This window comes from Protobothrops mucrosquamatus, unplaced genomic scaffold (genome assembly GCF_001527695.2).
Source record: "Protobothrops mucrosquamatus isolate PMUCROS unplaced genomic scaffold, P.Mucros_1.0 scaffold1114, whole genome shotgun sequence".
NCBI lineage: Eukaryota > Metazoa > Chordata > Lepidosauria > Squamata > Viperidae > Protobothrops > Protobothrops mucrosquamatus.
In genome coordinates this window covers 176,247-194,415 of record NW_015387333.1, presented here as the reverse complement: position 1 = coordinate 194,415, position 18,169 = coordinate 176,247, and the positions used below count along the sequence as shown (strand labels likewise).

Genomic DNA, 18,169 nt, shown 5'->3' with positions numbered 1-18,169 from the left:
GCTAAGGGATGCCTGCTCAAGGGAAGTGGCATCAATGGTGAGATGACAACATACCACACACAAAAAAAATGACACAATGGTCGCACGTGAATGACACGTGGCCTTATCATAGCCTGTGCTGGACACCTATGCTGGGACCATCCAAATTGGAGAAGGTTGTAAGCGTAAAGATTTCCCCTGTCTGGTTGTTGCCGATTCTGGGGGGGGGGCGAGCTCATCTCCATTTCTTAGCGGAGGGAGCCAGTATTGTCCGAAGACCCTTTCCATGGTCATGTGGCCAGCATGACCATACATACGCTCAGGCACATGGAAAAAATGGTACCTATTTATCTACTTGCATTTGCATGCTTTCAAACTCCTGGATGGGCAGGAGCTGGGACGAGAACAAAAGCTCGCCTCATTGTGCAGCGCTTGGGTCTCGGCTTTCCATCTGACAAGCCCAACATCTTTAACTGCTAATAATAATAATAAAGTTGGAAGGGACCTTGGAGGTCATCTAGTCCAACCCCCCCCTGCTTAGGCAGGAAACCCTATACCAGGGATGTCAAACTGCCGGCCCGTGGGCCAGTTTCATCATACCGGAGCCACACTCACCCCATTGCCGGCAATGGCAAAAAAAGCTCCGATACATCGCGTGACATCACATGACGTCGCAAGTTTGACATGCCTGCCCTATACCATTTCGGACAAATGGCTGTCCAGTCTCTTCTTTAAAACTTCCAGTGTTGGAGCATTCACCGCTTCTGGAGGCAGGTGGTCCCACTGGTTAATTGTTCTAACTGTCAGGAAGTTTCTCCTTAGGTCTAGGTTGCTTCTCTCCTTGATTAGCTGAGCCACTGCACCTCCAGAGAAGGTTGTATTAAGCCTAAATTAACTTTGAGTTGGATATAATTTATTTAACCATTCTTAGGCAAGGAAAACGTGGCTTCTCTTTAAGTTATATGAAGTCTGTGATTGCCGGGCCCATGCTCCGATTTGGACAACTATCCAGGCACAACCAAACTGACGAGCCGTGGCCGTTGGTAGGGGCTGGAGGGGGTAATTCACCCAACAGAAGCTGTCTCCCTGCTGAGGGCTTTCCTCCAGAGGCCCTTTAAAATTATGTGTCCGTCCTCTGGAGAGATTGTGGCCTCCGTGGCTACCTAAGAACTGCACCCAGCCACACCTGGGGAGATTGTGGCCTCCGTGGCTACCTAGGAACTGCACCCAGTCACACCTGGGGAGATTGTGGCCTCCGTGGCTACCTAGGAACTGCACCCAGCCACACCTGAACTGGAAGCCAGGGAAGTTTCTTCCACCTGTTCATTGGGCAAAGCCGATGATTTATCTCCTTACAGGTTTCCCTGGGAAATGGGGAAGTGACTTTTATGTCCTCTTGCTGCAAACATCTGGGGACTCCTGCAGCAGAAACTACAGCAGAAAGGCGCCTAACTCTCTTGTAGATACTTTTAACAATCCCGTTTCACTCCTTCACCCATTCCAAGGCTGGCCCTCGTACTTGTAAAGTAAAATTTACTTCTGAGTGTATGTGTGTGTGTGTTTAAATTTTGCTGGTCATTCGCAGACTAGTCCTCAAGATGACATGCAAAAACAAAACAAAAAAAGAAGCCATCTGGGTAGAACCAAGATGATACAGCTGTGGGGCTCCTGGGTGATTCCACGCTTGGCCAAATTACGCACTGCTGTGTTAGAAGTAAGTCTTCATCCTGGTTCATCCAAGCTGGGAATAAATAAGCAAACATGGCGACTGCTTTGGGAAGAAGGTTACAGTTTATTGCAGAAGACAGATGGTCCATGCAAGAAGCAGCAGAGGAGAAGAAAGAGAGGGAGGACATGGGCAGAAGGTCTTTTTATACCCTCTAGCCCTGCTTGGAATAGTTTCCTGTTCCTGTGGCATGAACTTTGAGGCTATTTCTGAGTGTTTTTCTAGGCTTTGATATCTGTGGTTTAATCCCATTATCATATCCTGCTTCCCAGGTGATGGGGCTTATGACTCTTAAGAGCTTCTTTTGTCTTGAGATCCCTGGCTCCAAACTTCCTGATGGTTCCACATCTGCATATGTATAAGACTAGCTACCGCTTTGGGCAAAGAGATGAGGCCAGGTTTGGTTTCTGCTTTTCAAAAAATGCCTTTTAAAAATCCTTTTGGTGAACAATATCTTTCTTTCTGCCTTTTTAATATTTCCTTCTCTGGGCTAACTTCCCACAGCTGCTTTGGGGACATTTGAATAAGTCCAACTCTTCCGCGGGGCGGAGAGGGCGAAGGGAAACGAGCAGATCGCTGCCTCCTGCAGCCCTGCGGCAGCCTCGCAGCGAAGGACGGAGAGAGGCGCCTCCGCACAGGCTCCCCAGCGCTCTTCTCCCTGCCCACCGGGCGCCAGACCCGGAGATAACGGGGGGCGCACGACCCGCTCCCCCTTCCTCCTCTTGGGGGAACAACCGGAGCTGCGCCTCGCTCGTTCTCGCCCAGCAGCCGGGGCGGAGGAGGAAGCGGGCTGGTCCCCGCCTGGCCCAGCCCAGCCCGCCGGATCACCTGGACGCCCGGGGAGGGGCCGGCCGGCTGGGGCGCACCCGGAGAGGCGCGGCGGCCGATGGAGACGAGCGGGGCGAGGAGACGCTCCGGGGCGCGCCGCTAGGAGCCCTGTCCGGGAGAAGGTGAGTCCCCACCGCGGAGGGCCGGCCATCCCCGAGGGCGGAGGGCTCCGAGGGGCCAGCGCCGCCGGGACACGCGCGCCCCGCTCCTGCCCGCCGACCCGCCCGGGGGGCGCCACGGTTGCCGGACCGCCCAGGCGCTCGCTGCCCCGGCTTGGCCGCGCGCGTGTCCCTGCCCCGCCGCCCCTTCGCGGCTGGATTTCCCGGAGAAGGGGCGGGAGGGCTGCGGGGCCTGAGAGGCTCCCCCTGCCCTGCCCAGCCCAGCCCGCGCTGGGCTGCCTGCCCCGCTCCCGGCCTTCTCCATCTGGGGGCCACAGGTGGGTCGGACTCCAGGCCCCCCGGCCCCCGCCGTTCGGCCCCGATTTGGGACTCTCCGAGGACTTCGGACTACGCCTCCCAACAGCGGCAGTTTTACATTGGAGAAATCTTTACAAGGGCTTCCCCCCCCCCCCCCGTAATAAATAAATATCCCACTTTTCCGCTTTTTAAACTCTTTTAAAGCGGATCCCCCAAAGAGGCCGTGGATGGTCCCCAGAAGTTTGGGTTTGGGCAGCGTAAATTCATTAGGCAAATTAGGCGGTGATTAAAATTGTGTCTCCCCACCCCACCCCCCAGTCTGAGCTCTTCCATCTGTGCAGGTTGTGGCTTTCGGATAGGTTGGGGGGTGGCTGTAAAGCGCACAGCTTGGGGTCCTTAAGTTTCAGTCTCGGTTTCTTTCGCTCACATGTACGCACACCTACAGACACACAGGCGTAAACTCAGGTTTTTAGAGTCATAAAGCAAAGGGGTGATTTAAAAAGTGGACTCTCTGTAGTGTAGGATCTGAAGGCCAAAAGTAGATTTTGATTGGCTGGCTGGAGTAAGAATAGAAGAGAATAAGAATAGAATAGAGCTGGAAGGGACCAGTGATGGCGCACCTTTTAGAGACCGAGTGCCCAAAAACTGGCCCCGTCCCCGCTCCACCCCCTGTCCCGCCCCCACTCCGTCCCCCCATCCCCTGCCCCGCCTGCCCGCAGGGCCACTCACCACCTCCAGGGCCTGCCGCAGATCACCCAGGCAGCCCAGCAGCGCTATGGCGGTCACGCCCTCTGCCCACACCCTGCAGCATCAACTGTGCACGATGGGGTGTAAGGGCAGAGTTTTGTCTATGCTGCCTGGCTGCCATGTCCTTGGCTGCGCTGCTCCGTGTGGTCCATGCTCGGGGCTGACTATCCTTCAGGGGGGCTGCTGGAGAGGAGGGGGTCGCGGGGGGGAGGCGAGGCTGGGGCAACGGCATGTGTGCCCACAGAGAGGGCTCTGAGTGCCGCCTCTGGCACCCGTGCCATAGGTTCGCCACCACTGACCTATACTGTCTCAGACAGGTGAATGTCCAGTCTCTTCTTAAAAATCTCCAGTGATGGAGTGCCCACGATTTCTGGGGGTAAGCTGTTCCACTGGTTGATTGTCCTCACTGTCAGGAAGTTTCTCCTTAGTTCCAGGTTATTTCTCTCTTCGGTCAGTTTCCAACCATTGTTTCTCATCTTTTGCTCTGGTGAACAACCGGACCCCCTCTACCTTGTGGTAGCCCCTCATATACTCCAAAACTGCTATCACGTCTCCCCTGTTTCTTCTTTTCTTTAGACTAGTCAAACCCAAGTCCTGTAGCCGTTCTTCTTATGTTTTAGAGTAATCCCCCTCCCCTTCTGGGGTGGGCAGAATTTCTTTCCCTGGGGATTACCGTGTTGCCACCTTGTTCAAGGTCTTTTCAGGATGGTGGGGAATTGATAGAATTAAAGTAACTAAATCATGATAATGCCCAGAATTGCAGCCCTTGAAAATTTACAATAGTTGTTAAGTGGTGAGCCAAGATACAGATAATTAGTTTTGTTTTTTTTCATGATAAAGCTGGATATAGATTTTAAATTTAAGAAGGGGAGATCTGCAGCCACGGACATAGGAGAGACTATATTTTGCTATTTTTATGTGTCTCAGTGTTGAAACCATTGAACAATATCTGAACTGTTAGGACAACCTTTGTATGACGGGTCAATAATTACTTTCTTACTGTTAATCAGTATCTGTATTCTTACATTTACACACTTCGAGATTGATGTGAGGTTAGAGGAACGCCAAAGAAACTTTTACATTAATGATTGATAGAGTGGTTTTGTTTTCCTTTGAGCCTGAGAGCAGGGATGGTGGTGTTTTTTTTAAAAAAAATTGTTTGTTTAGATAAATAAAAATTACCAGGTCACGGAAACCTTCAGTGGCTTTGTAGAAGGGAATATTTCAGCTAAGGTGATCGGAGTTCAGTAAATCGTGCAAACAGTAAAACAAAGGCACGGCTTAATTTGGGGTCTGTGTGTATTAAAAAAAAAGAGTTCCCGCCACCATCTCTTGAACAGGCTGGAATAACTGGTGCAAATGAAGAACTGGGACTGGAATTCAACACATCTCCTGGGCAACAGGCTGGAGAAGATTCAAACTGGCAGGAATCTCAGCAGAATTAGAATTTGACCATTTATGTCTTTTAGATTAGAGTCAGTCCAGCACTGTCATTTTCACCCTNTATTTGAGTGGACAGTCCACTTTTTTCACATTATGTTCACTATTTTTTTTCACAAAATAGTGGACATTTTTTTTTATTCAAAAGCTTTATGATGAAATGGTACGTAATCTAAAGCTGTACAGTCTACTTTTTTTACTACTTAACCCCCCCCCCCTGCTTGTCCGCTATTTTTTGGAAGCAAGACCTGGCAACCCTAGCTGTAAAGCGCACAGCGGGGTCCTTAAGTTTCAGTCTCGGTCTCTTTCGCTCACATGTACGCACACCTACAGACACACAGGCGTAAACTCAGGTTTTTAGAGTCGTAAAGCAAAGGGGTGATTTAAAAAGTGGACTCTCTGTAGTGTAGGATGTGAAGGCCAAAAGTAGATTTTGATTGGCTGGCTGGAGTAAGACTAGAAGAGAATAAGAATAGAATAGAGCTGGAAGGGACCTTGGAGGTCTTCTAGTCCAGCCCCCTGCTCAAGCAGGAGAACCTATACCAGTGATGGCGCACCTTTTAGAGACCGAGTGCCCAAAAACTGCCCCCGTCCCCGCTCCACCCCCTGTCCCGCCCCCACTCAGCCCCCCCATTCCCCGCCTGCCTGCAGGGCCACTCACCACCTCCAGGGCCCGCCGCAGATCGCCCAGGCAGCCCAGCAGCACTATGGCGGTCACGCCCTCTGCCCACACCCTGCAGCATCAACTGTGCACGATGGGGTGTGAGGGCAGAGTCTCGTCTACGCTGCCTGGCTGCCATGTCCTTGGCTGCGCTGCTCCGTGTGGTCCATGCTCGGGGCTGACTATCCTTCAGGGGGGCTGCTGGAGAGGAGGGGGTCGCGGGGGGGAGGCGAGGCTGGGGCAACGGCATGTGTGCCCACAGAGAGGGCTCTGAGTGCCGCCTCTGGCACCTGTGCCATAGGTTCGCCACCGCTGACCTATACTGTCTCAGACAGGTGAATGTCCAGTCTCTTCTTAAAAATCTCCAGTGATGGAGTGCCCACGATTTCTGGGGGTAAGCTGTTCCACTGGTTGATTGTCCTCACTGTCAGGAAGTTTCTCCTTAGTTCCAGGTTATTTCTCTCTTCGGTCAGTTTCCAACCATTGTTTCTCATCTTTTGCTCTGGTGAACAACCGGACCCCCTCTACCTTGTGGTAGCCCCTCATATACTCCAACACTGCTATCACGTCTCCCCTGTTTCTTCTTTTCTTTAGACTAGTCAACCCCAAGTCCTGTAGCCGTTCTTCTTATGTTTTAGAGTAATCCCCCTCCCCTTCTGGGGTGGGCAGAATTTCTTTCCCTGGGGATTACCGTGTTGCCACCTTGTTCAAGGTCTTTTCAGGATGGTGGGGAATTGATAGAATTAAAGTAACTAAATCATGATAATGCCCAGAATTGCAGCCCTTGAAAATTTACAATAGTTGTTAAGTGGTGAGCCAAGATACAGATAATTAGTTTTGTTTTTTTTCATGATAAAGCTGGATATAGATTTTAAATTTAAGAAGGGGAGATCTGCAGCCACGGACATAGGAGAGACTATATTTTGCTATTTTTAATGTGTCTCAGTGTTGAAACCATTGAACAATATCTGAACTGTTAGGACAACCTTTGTATGACGGGTCAATAATTACTTTCTTACTGTTAATCAGTATCTGTATTCTTACATTTACACACTTCGAGATTGATGTGAGGTTAGAGGAACGCCAAAGAAACTCTTACATTAATGATTGATAGAGTGGTTTTGTTTTCCTTTGAGCCTAAGAGCAGGGATGGTGGTGGTTTTTTTAAAAAAATAGTTTGTTTAGATAAATAAAAATTACCAGGTCACGGAAACCTTCAGTGGCTTTGTAGAAGGGAATATTTCAGCTAAGGTGATCGGAGTTCAGTAAATCGTGCAAACAGTAAAACAAAGGCACGGCTTAATTTGGGGTCTGTGTGTATTAAAAAAAAAAGAGTTCCCGCCACCATCTCTTGAACAGGCTGGAATAACTGGTGCAAATGAAGAACTGGGACTGGAATTCAACACATCTCCTGGGCAACAGGCTGGAGAAGATTCAAACTGGCAGGAATCTCAGCAGAATTAGAATTTGACCATTTATGTCTTTTAGATTAGAGTCAGTCCAGCACTGTCATTTTCACCCTGGTGATTTATAGCCTCATTCAGCAATTGCTGAGAGATTTAGAATCCGGTCTCCTGGTGATAGATTGCCATGACGCCCGTAAGTTATTGCTGGGGAAATAGCTTATGACTTAGTTGCCTTCAGGACCATCCGCTCTGAAAAGGCGACCTGTCAGTTTGAATTAAGGCAGCATTTCAGTTCTACTTTGTCGTTATAACACAGAGCATCTCTAAATACATTTGGAGTGCTTTTCTTGCATCGCTGAGCAAGTGCATCCTGTTCTTTTCAGTAACTTTCCAATATCTTCTGCGCCTGTCATTTTCTGAAAACACTATCTGTGTGTTTATTTATTTATTTGACGTCTATGCCACCCATCCTGCCTAGAGAGACTTTAGGCAGCTTACAGTCAATAAAAACAGTAAATAGTCACCCTAAATTTGATTAAAATTGACAAAGATGGGGAGGAAGGGAGCAAAATGCACACAGAGAGGGGGTAGGGTCTTATCCTAGTCCAGTGGTGGCGAACCTATGGCATGCGTGCCGGAGGCGGCACTCGGAGCCCTCTCTGTGGGCACGCGCGCCATGCCCCGGAGATGGCAACTGTCCCTCTTCAACCAGCCGCCCACTAACTCACTGAGGTCCCACATGGCCAGATGCATCCCAGCACGGCTGGTTTCCCTCCCCCCCCGTCCCATCCCTCCTGGCCTCGCTTGCTCTCCTTTTCCGGGCATGACCCACTGCATCGCCTCCTCAGCTGTCGGCCAGCCATCCAGGTCAGAGGCGGCTTCTTTGAACTGTTGGCAGTGGGCTGTGGAGCCCCAGAATGTGCCGGTCGAGAGCCGGCAGGCTGTGGCTGCTGATGGACACCGTCGGTCCCCATGCGCTTGTTGGCCTCTGTGTGCGGGGGCTGATGGTGTCAGGCAGCATCCACCCCAGCCCCTGCCTTGCCTTGCCTTGTCCCACGGCAATTGGCACCCCCACCCTGCCTCGCCTTACCCCTCAGGACGAGCCTCCTGCCTACCACCCCACCTGCCAGAGACCCTCTGGATCTCCCCCAACCCTGCCCACTCCCCATAGGCGTCCCTCTCCATGAGCAACATTGAGGTGACCATGCCCACCTTGGCCACACCCACCCAATCTGCCATGACCACAACCTCGCCCAGCCAGTGAGCCGCGCCCACCTGGCATCCGGCGATAAATAAGTGGGTTTTGGGTTGCAATTTGGGCACTCTGTCTCTAAAAGGTTCGCCATCACTGTCCTAGTCCATTAATCACATCCAGAATAAACCCCAGGCCAATTGCCAGAGCCAGGTCTTCAGCCCCTTTGGGAAGGCCAAGAGGGCGGGGGTGGCTCTCACCTGGGGGGCGTGATGTTCCAGAGGGCAGGAGCCATGGCAGAAAAAGCGCTTCTTCCAGATCCCAGCAGCCAGAATTCCTTGACCAATGGGATCTGGAGCATGTTCCTTCTGCTGGTGCAGGTTGGGGAGGCCAATCCCATTGGGGTGAGATGGTTCCACAGATAACCATATATGTAGCATCTAGTTTAGCGCTGTCAGAAAAGATTTATCCTTAAGCCTCACGCTTGTTCACCAGGCCAGATCGTACCTGCTTAAGAATGAATTTACAGGGATTTTGTTAGGCACAAAGAATCAGGACCAACCGTTAGATTTCAGCATAGAAGATTTATCCAAGCCTATAAACAAAACCTAGTCGACTAACAGCATTACACTGCCACTAAATAAAGGCCAAAGAAATTCAAGGGGGTCTAGATTTGGATCATTTGTGGCAGCATAAGGACTCTAAGCTGGTGACCTGTTTAACTTAGGCAAGAAAAACCAAATATACAGGTATAGGAGGTACCTTGCTCAATAGTAGTAACTGTGAGAGGGATCTCGGAGTCCTAGTGGACAATCACCTAAATATGAGCCAGCAGTGTGCTGCAGCTGCCAAAAAGGCCAACACAGTGCTGGGCTGCATTAACAGAGAGATCACGTGAAGTATTAATACGACTTTACAATGCCTTGGTAAGGCCACGCTTGGAATACTGCATCCAGTTTTGGTCACCAGGATGTAAAAAAAGATGTTGAGACTCTAGAAAGAGTACAGAGAAGAGCAACAAAGATGATCAGGGGACTGGAGGCTAAAACCTATAAGGAACGGTTGCTGGAATTGGCGATGTCTAGTTTAATGAGGAGAAGGACGAGGGATGACATGATAGCAGTCTTCCAATATCTCAGGGGTTACAACAAAGAAGAGGGAGTCAAGCTATTCTCGAAACCACCTGAGGGCAGGACAAGAAGCAACAGATGGAAACTAACCAAAGAGAAAAGCAACCTAGAACTAAGGAGAAACTTCCTGACAGTTAGAACAATTAGCCAGTGGAACAACCTGCCTCCAGAAGCGGTGAATGCTCCAACACTGGAAGTTTTTAAGAAGAGACTGGACAGCCACTCGTCTGAAATGGTATAGGGTTTCCTGCCTGAGCAGGGGGTTGGACTAGATGACCTCCAAGTCCCTTCCAACTTTTTTATTATTATTATTATTATTATTATTATTATTATTATTATTATTATTATTATTATTATTATTATTATTATTATTATTATTATTATTATTATTATTATTATTTATCTCCAGCCCTCAGTTCTGCCTGCTCTTCTCCTGCAGGTTTTGTATTTTGCATGATTGGTTCAATTCTTCCTTTTAACTTGGTGCAACTAAAAAAACAATAGCAGGCATATTTTTGTTGCTGGGTCTGCACCTGAAGACTGTTTAATCAGTGAAAAATGACAGTTATACTTTGAAAAAGTCAACATTCAGACACTTTGAGTGTTTGCTGTGCTGAAGAAGATAAATATTCTTCTATGTATACTTGGCATGTTCCATAGGGCAGCCTTTCAAAAGCTTTGGGGTTAAATGACATTTCCAGCTCTTGATCTCTTCACACAAAATGCCACATCTAGTTTTTCCAAAACAAATTTCCTTTCTTCATTCTAGTTCCCTTGTTTATAGGGGAGAAGACATACAGGTAGTTCTCAACTTATGTCCAATTCGGACCAGAATTGCTATTGCCAAGTGAGGCAATTATTAATTATTAAGTCAGTCCCAATTTTCTGACTTTTTTTTTTGTCATGCTTGTTTATGCAAATTATTGCAGTTGTTAAGTGAAGCCTGCAGTTGGTCATTAAGCAAATCCAGTTTCCCTCATTGACTTTGCTTGTTGGAAGCTGGCTGGAAAGGTCACATACGGTGATCATGTGACCGTGCGGTGTTGCAACCATCATAAATACACGCCAGTTGCCAAGCATCTAAATCAGGGGTCTTCAAACTTGGCAACTTTAAGACTTAGGGACTTCAACTCCCAGAATTCCTCAGCCAGCCAGGGCTGGCTGAGGAATTCTGGGAGTTGAAGTCCACAAGTCTTAAAGTTGCCAAGTTTGAAGACCCCTGATCTAAATGTTTATGGGGATGCTGTGATAATCATAAGTCCAAGGATTGCTTGTAAGTCACTTTTTTTAGTGCCATGGTAACTCTGAATGGTCACTAAATAAATAGTTGTAAGTTGAAGACTACCTATGTCAGGGGTAGGCAACCTTGGCTCTTTTATGACTCGTGGACTTCAACTCCCAGAATCCCTGAGCCAGCATGGCTCAGCTTGGAAACCTCTCCCTTTCCCCTCAGCATGGCTGGCTCAGGAATTCTGGGAGTTGAAGTCCACGAGTCATAAAAGAGCCAAGGTTGCCTACCTCTGGCCTAGGCCTAGGCTGCTTTATGACTTGTGGACTTCAACTCCCAGAATTCCTGAGCCAGCAACGCTGAGGGGAAAGGGAGAGGTTTCCAAGCTGAGCCATTGTGGCTCAGGAATTCTGGGAGTTGAAGTCCACGAGTCATAAAAGAGCCAAGGTTGCCTACCCCTGACCTATGTTATTGGTAAACCAGAGAATGTTGGAGACCTTTGTTGTTCTTCATTCTCCTGGTGGCTTTTAAAAAAATATTTTATCCTGCTTCTTTGCTTCCCTTCCTCCTGTGATGCCTTCAACAGACCTTAGTCCTCTCTCTCCTTCTCAGTTCTCTTGAAGGATTGTCCTTCCATTGCAATGGTTGAATGGAAAACCCATTTTTCTCCCCGAGCTACCAAACGTTCTATGTCCCCAGACCAGCTCTGCTGACCTACAACGGAGACCACGTATGTGTATTAAGTGGCCACTTGAATAACATTGCAAGTACTGGATGTTCCAGACCAGTTCAAGGCCATTTCTGTCCAAGTTGAAGCCGTGATGGGCAGCTTCTGCTGGCTCCTCCCGGCATTGGGAACCCACCAGACCAGCAGTTGAGTCTTGCCTGGTGGGACAGAAAGAGCCTATTTAGATGCTGCACCAGAGGCAGAAGGTGGGAAGTACAGCTGGGTCTTCAACTTTGAATACTGCCTTGGTCTGCTACTCCAAATCAGTTGCGCTAAGCAGATGGCTCTTCCTGTTTGACAACAACTCTGGTATGGGTCCATGTAGACCAGTGGTGGCGAACCTATGGCACGGGTGCCAGAGGCGGTACTCAGAGCCCTCTCTGTGGGCACGCGAGCCATCGCCCCAGTCCTAGGCCTTCAGCTGGGTTTTATAAAACCTTTTCGCTTTAGGCCTCTGCCACCGTGTGCAAAAAAAAAAAAAGGTTCAATCAATCAGTCAATTTCAACTTCTTGCGGGGAAAAAAAAGATTTTGCAAAGTTGGAATTGATTGATTGAACTGTTTAGTCCCACCCAGTCTGCCGTTACCACCGCAGCCACGCCCACCCAGTGGGCCACACCCACCCAATGGGCCACACCCACCCAGCACCAAACAATGCATAAGTGGGTTTGGAGTTGCAGTTTGGGCACTCGGTCTCTAAAAGGTTCGCCATCACTGATGTAGACTCTGCATCTCTCTGGAAGGGGTCTAGGATAACTCGCCAGGGCCAACTAACCACGGCCAAATTTCCGTGGCCAACTTGCCGCAGCCAACTCGCTGTGGGACACCTTGCTACGGTCAACTCGCTGTGGGACAAGAGTTACACTAATATCAAAGAAATGGTAGAATAGAATCATTAAAGACAGGATGCAAAAGGAGGGACAGAATGAAAGGCGAATGACAAAAAGTAAAATATTTTTTAAAATTATTTTAAATAACTACACTGAATTGTTGAATTGTCTCACGGCCAGTTGGCCCGTTCCATTCTGGAAGTGGGTCTTTCATTTCTGTGTGTAGATGCTCTCATCCAGGAGCATAGCTGCAGCATTTTTACCTCATTGGGGGGCAACTGGGACACCCCTGTTGCACTGCAGTGTATCAAAATTGGCCGCCATCCCCTCTTTTGGACAAGAAAGAAACAGAACAATGTGAACAGTTCAAGAACTGCCATTTATTTGTTTGGGTTTTTTTGTTTGTTTTTTGCCACATTAGTAGGTGCTTGTTTCTTGGAATTCAGGAAAGCCTGCAGGAATTAATTCAGGAAATTCACTTTGTTCCGCAGGAATTGCTGAGTTTTTCATTTTTCTTTGAGAAAATGTTCTTTGCTGATGGCTTCTCTTCTTCATTATTGGAGGCTGGTAGAGAGTCTGAAATTCCGCTGCTTCAAATCAGCAAAAGGGGAGAGGAAGAAACAGCTCCTAATATGGACATTTTTCAGCCTGGTTGATAGGGGGTGTGATTTTTTTTATTGCCCATTGACATTGAAATGGATATTAGCAGAGTGTTTGGGGTCCTTTTCTGAATGGAAAGGTAGGAGAAATTGGATTTTGCCTCTTTGCTAACTACCTAAAATCAAAAATGATTCTTTCCTAGCAAAATTCTCCAGAGTTTTCTTTAGCAAGATTTATTGCACTAGGACAGGGGTAGGCAACCTTGGCTCTTTTATAACTCGTGGACTTCAACTCCCAGAATTCCTGAGCTAGCCATGCTGAGGGGAAAGGGAGAGGTTTCCAAGCTGAGCCATGCTGGCTCAGGAATTCTGGGAGCTGAAGTCCACAAGTCATAAAGCGGCCTGACTAGGATAGCAACAGGGTTACACGAATTCCACCAACTGAATTGTTGTAGTTTTTTAAAACTGGTATATTCTTACGTATACTAGTTTGAGACTTTGATTTTTTAACAGCCATCCTATGAGTAAAGAGGAAGGCCTCTTCATTGATAATGGGGGAGCCTGAAGCCCCCCAAAGCCGTACATTTTGTAATCATGTGACCTACATGTAAAAATGGACCAATCAGAGAATTGCAGGATCTTATCATTTTTAATTTCAGCTCTCCCCCCCCACTTTCTCTTTACTGAATATCACTTAAGCTGAATTGCCAAATTTATAATTTTTGCAGCTTGCAATAGGACTGAGCTCTCCAAACACAGGCGTTTCTGTTTGTTCTTTTCCTGCTTTATCTATGTCTTGCAAATGTTCATTTTAACGTCATGCATGCCTGTATAATGGTCATAAAACAGAAGTATTTCTATGTAGGTTTTTCCCTACTGTTCTTTCAAACGAATGCCCTGGCTTGCAAAATTTGGGAAACGGTGACTTGAGGCATGTTTGTGCTTGTGCCTTGGTTTGAAATTGCAGCATTCAAGAGTTCACCACAAACGAATTTCTCTCTTGCCCAATCCGATTCTTCTCTGTTTAAATGAACTGATACATGTGCATAGAGCTGGCGCACTTAGTATTCTCCTTATATGAAAAGGCTCTACTCCACTGGTTCTCAACCTGTGGGTCGGGACCCCATTTGGGGTCGATCGACCATTTCCGCCATTTTTTTTGTCCGCCAATTTTTTCCCCTTTTCCGGCGGGTGCCTTACCTCCCTTGGGCTGGGCCAGCTGGTGGTCGGCCTGCTCCGTCTCTGCCGCTTGCCAGCTATGCCTCAGCCGGCGCAGGGGGCAGAACCACGCATGCACGGCGCTCCCGGGCAGGGAAAATCCTCGACTTACGACCGGTTGGGTAGTCCTCGACGTACGACCGGTTTAGTCCTCGACTTACGACCGGTTTAGTCCTCGACTTATGACCGGTTGGGGTCGCGGCATTAAAAAGGTTGAGAACCACTGCACTCGAATAGATCCAACCTTACATAATGTCTTTTTCCTGCTTGCCCACCACACCACCAGCCTTGGGAAGGAGTGCGACAGTGGAGGGTGCAGCATCTGCCCAGGGTCTAAGGCAGTGTTTCCCAACTTCAGCAACTTTAAGATGTGTGGACTTCAATTCCCAGAATTCCCCAGCCAGCGTGTGCTTGTATGCTTCTTTTAATGATGTTTCATGATGCTCAGACCAGTTTTGTTCACAAAGGTGTGACCCTTGCAGCAGCCATGCGGTCATGTGATGGTGATTTCCAACACTCCCTGCCAGCTTCCCACAAGCAAAGTCAGCAGGAAGTCAGCAGGAACTTGGAAGTCACTCCTGGTCCTGCTGCTTTTTTGTCTGACTCTGCTCATTTTCAAAGCAAAGTTATAGCAAAAAAATAATGTTCATTCTGGTTCATATCAGACTGTACTACTTTTCTCTCAAATTATGACCCTAGTGATCGTTAAAAGTTGCTAGCCACCCAGCTTTGAGCAAACAAAGCACAATTATCCTGTGCTGCTGCTGCTGCTGCTGCTGCTGCTGCTTCTTCTTCTTCTTCTTCTTCTTCTTCTTCTTCTTCTTCTTCTTCTTCTTCTTCTTCTTCTTCTTCTTCTTCTTCTTCTTCTTCTTCTTCTTCTTCTTCTTCTTCTTCTTCTTCTTCTTCTTCTTCTTCTTCTTCTTCATAATAATAATAATAATAATAATAATAATAATAATAATAATAATAATGTTGGAAGGGACCTTGGAGGTCATCTAGTCCAACCCCCTGCTCAGGCAGGTAACCCTATACCGTTTCAGACAAATGGCTGTCCAGTCTTTTCTTAAAAACTTCCAGTGTTGGAGCATTCACCGCTTCTGGAGGCAGGTTGTTCCACTGGTTAATTGTTCTGTCAGGAAGTTTCTCCTTAGTTCTAGGTTGCTTCTCTCCTTGATTAGTTTCCATCCGTTGCTCCTTGTCCTGCCTTCAGGCGCTTTGGAAAATAGCTTGACTCCCTCTTCTTTGGGGCAGCCCCTAAGATATTGGAACACTGCTATCATGTCCCCCCTCGCCCTTCTCTTCGTTAAACTAGACATACCCAATTCCAGCAACCGTTCCTTATATGTTTTAGCCTCCAGTCCCCTAATCATCTTTGTTGCTCTTCTCTGTACTCTTTCTAGAGGCTCAATATCTTTTTTACATCGTGGTGACCAAAACTGGATGCACTACTACTACTACTACTACTTCCTCTTCTTCTTCTTCTTCTTCTTCTTCTTCTTCTTCTTCTTCTTCTTCTTCTTCTTCTTCTTCTTCTTCTTCTTCTTCTTCTTCTTCTTCTTCTTCTTCTTCTTCTTCTTCTTCTTCTTCTTCTTCCTTCTCCTTCTCCTCCTCCTCCTCCTCCTCCTCCTCCTTCTCCTTCTCCCATCCTAACATTTAATGAATAGAGAATTGTTCTGTTCTTAGGTAAGGAAAAGATAATTTGGGGTTCTGTTTATAAACTAGGAGCTATTCAGTGGTGCCACCTGACTAGAACTTTGAATCAAGAGGCATTCAAAAGTTGCAACTGCTCCTCCAAGTGCATCCTTTTGGGTTTTAAGGTGAAGTCTTCCTTCTCACCATCTAAGCCTTAAAATTTGCTTCCAATTTCTGGAGTTTGGTCCCCAACTCCTATGAATCCTGGCTGCCTTTGGCAGGAGGGAAATTGGGTGCTCTTGATCCAGGAACCCATGTCCAGAGCTGCTCCCAGCCCATGTCAATATTTCTTTCTCTTGAAACTTGACACTCTCATTAAAAAAAAAGAGTCAAAGTCTTGAGTCAATGAGATACTTTCTACAGGTACAAGCAACCTTATTTAGGATGAACACTAGTTTAGAAATGGCCTAATGATCTGGTTTTCTNCTTTGTTGCTCTTCTCTGTACTCTTTCTAAAGTCTCAACATCTTTTTTACATCGCGGTGACCAAAACTGGATGCAGTATTCCAAGTGTGGCCTTACCAAGGCATTGTAAAGTGGTATTAATACTTCACGTGATCTTGATTCTATCCCTCTGTTAATGCAGCCCAGCACTGTGTTGGCCTTTTTGGCAGCTGCAGCACACGGCTGACTCCTATTTAGGTGATTGTCCACTAGGACTCCGAGGTCCCTCTCACAGTTACTACTTTTGAGCAAGGTGCCACCTATGCTGTAGTTGTGCATTTGGTTTTTCTTGCCTAAATGTAGAACCTTGCTTTTTTCACCTTGCTTACTTCTCAGTTGTACATACAGCTGCTTCTAGAAGGGCGTACAGTCAATAATCTTCCCGTGGCAGTTTCTTCCAGCAAGGCTGGTTCTGTCCTTAAACCAGTGTTTCTCAGCCTTGGCAACTTGAAGTTGTGTGGACGTCAACTCCCAAGATTCCTCAGCCAGCCATGCTGGGGAATTCTGGGAATGCTAACTGGGGAATTTGGGGGATTCAAATCCACACAGCTTGCCAAAATTGAGAATCCTGCTTTAGAGTAAATGTGCTGAATTGTGCTTCTTTGTTATTTATCTTTGTTGCAGTTCGATGGGGAAGAATATTGAGGAGAGGGGATTTTGGATCACCAGTGGCAAAATAATAGCTAGCTACAGCGGTAGGCAACCTTGGCTCTTTTATGACTCGTGGACTTCAATTCCCAGAATTCCTGAGCCAGCATGGCTCAGCTTGGAAACCTCTCCCTTTCCCCTCAGCATGGCTGGCTCAGGAATTCTGGGAGTTAGAGTCCACGAGTCATAAAAGGTTGCCTACCCCTGAGCTAGCAAAATCTCTCCTTGCTAAAAGGAACAGCCAGAGGCAAATGTCTTCCAAAAATGGAAATGTCTTCTAACTTGTGTGCCATTTGGCCCTTAACCTCTGCTTTAAGATAATATTGACTCTGCCTTGCTGCCCCCTCCCAAAAAGAGGAACAACCCACCCACCCCATTCCACTTTGACCCTCCATAGCCTCATGACACAGCAGTGAAATGTTCCATGGTAGCCTTTAGGATAGTGAAAGGATCCTGCATTAGAAATTGATAGCCAGCTGATACACACACACACACACACACACACACACAGAGAGAGAGAGAGAGAGAGAGAGAGAGAGAGAGAGAGAGAGAGAGAGAGAAGGAGGAGGAGGAGGAGGAGGAGGACTGGTTGAGCTGCAAATGAGAACTTTGGAACAAAGTTCTTTCGAAAAGGAGAAGTTGGAGAAAGAGGATCCCTGGCCACACTAGATGATTGGGTTACAAAAGTAGGTCATCGTTGGGTCCACAAAGGCACCATTCACTTGGAGGAGAAGGGCGGCGTTATAGGTTCAGATGCGGAGTTATTTTCATGTTTGCTGCTGCCCGTTTTGGCTGGAAACTCTGAGACAGCGGTACAGTGTAAACAACTTTGCAGTGGAAAGCATTGAAAGCTCGGGTCCAAAACTCTCGAGAGACACCAATAAGGGGGTGATGGGGGGGGGAGGCATGCTGCCAGCAATGAGTTCAGGTTCCCCGTTAGTTTTTACTTGTGCTACCAAAGTTTCATTTAGAAAAGCTGCATTATAGAGCGGAGTTATAAGTTTCAGTAATAGCAGTTGCCGGGTTCCGTTCACCAGCCTTTTACAGCCAGCTGTGGGGTTTTTTTTTTCCTAACCATTTCTTCCGCCATGGGGATGGCCACATGACCGCTGATTTTACTTTCAAGCTTTAAAAAAGACCCCTCCTGTCTATTCAAGGTAGAAAATTTGAAAACATTTGCTAACCGGGGTGCATTTCCTGCAATTACATCTGCAACCGAACACAGAGGCCAGAAATAGACAATAAAGTTGTTTTCAGAT

At 47.6% G+C, this 18,169-nt stretch overlaps 1 protein-coding gene across 1 annotated transcript in view; it reads left to right on the top strand.

The window, feature by feature from the left end:
- Nucleotides 1–1,627: 1,627 nt before the first annotated feature.
- The window catches only part of NCMAP (non-compact myelin associated protein), a 25,884-nt gene continuing 9,342 nt past the window's right edge, over nt 1,628–18,169 (top strand). The window contains exons 1-2 of the mRNA XM_015820298.2: nt 1,628–1,693; nt 2,637–2,655. Coding sequence (XP_015675784.2) covers nt 1,628–1,693; nt 2,637–2,655 — 85 coding nt within the window. The remainder of the gene's footprint in view (nt 1,694–2,636; nt 2,656–18,169) is intronic.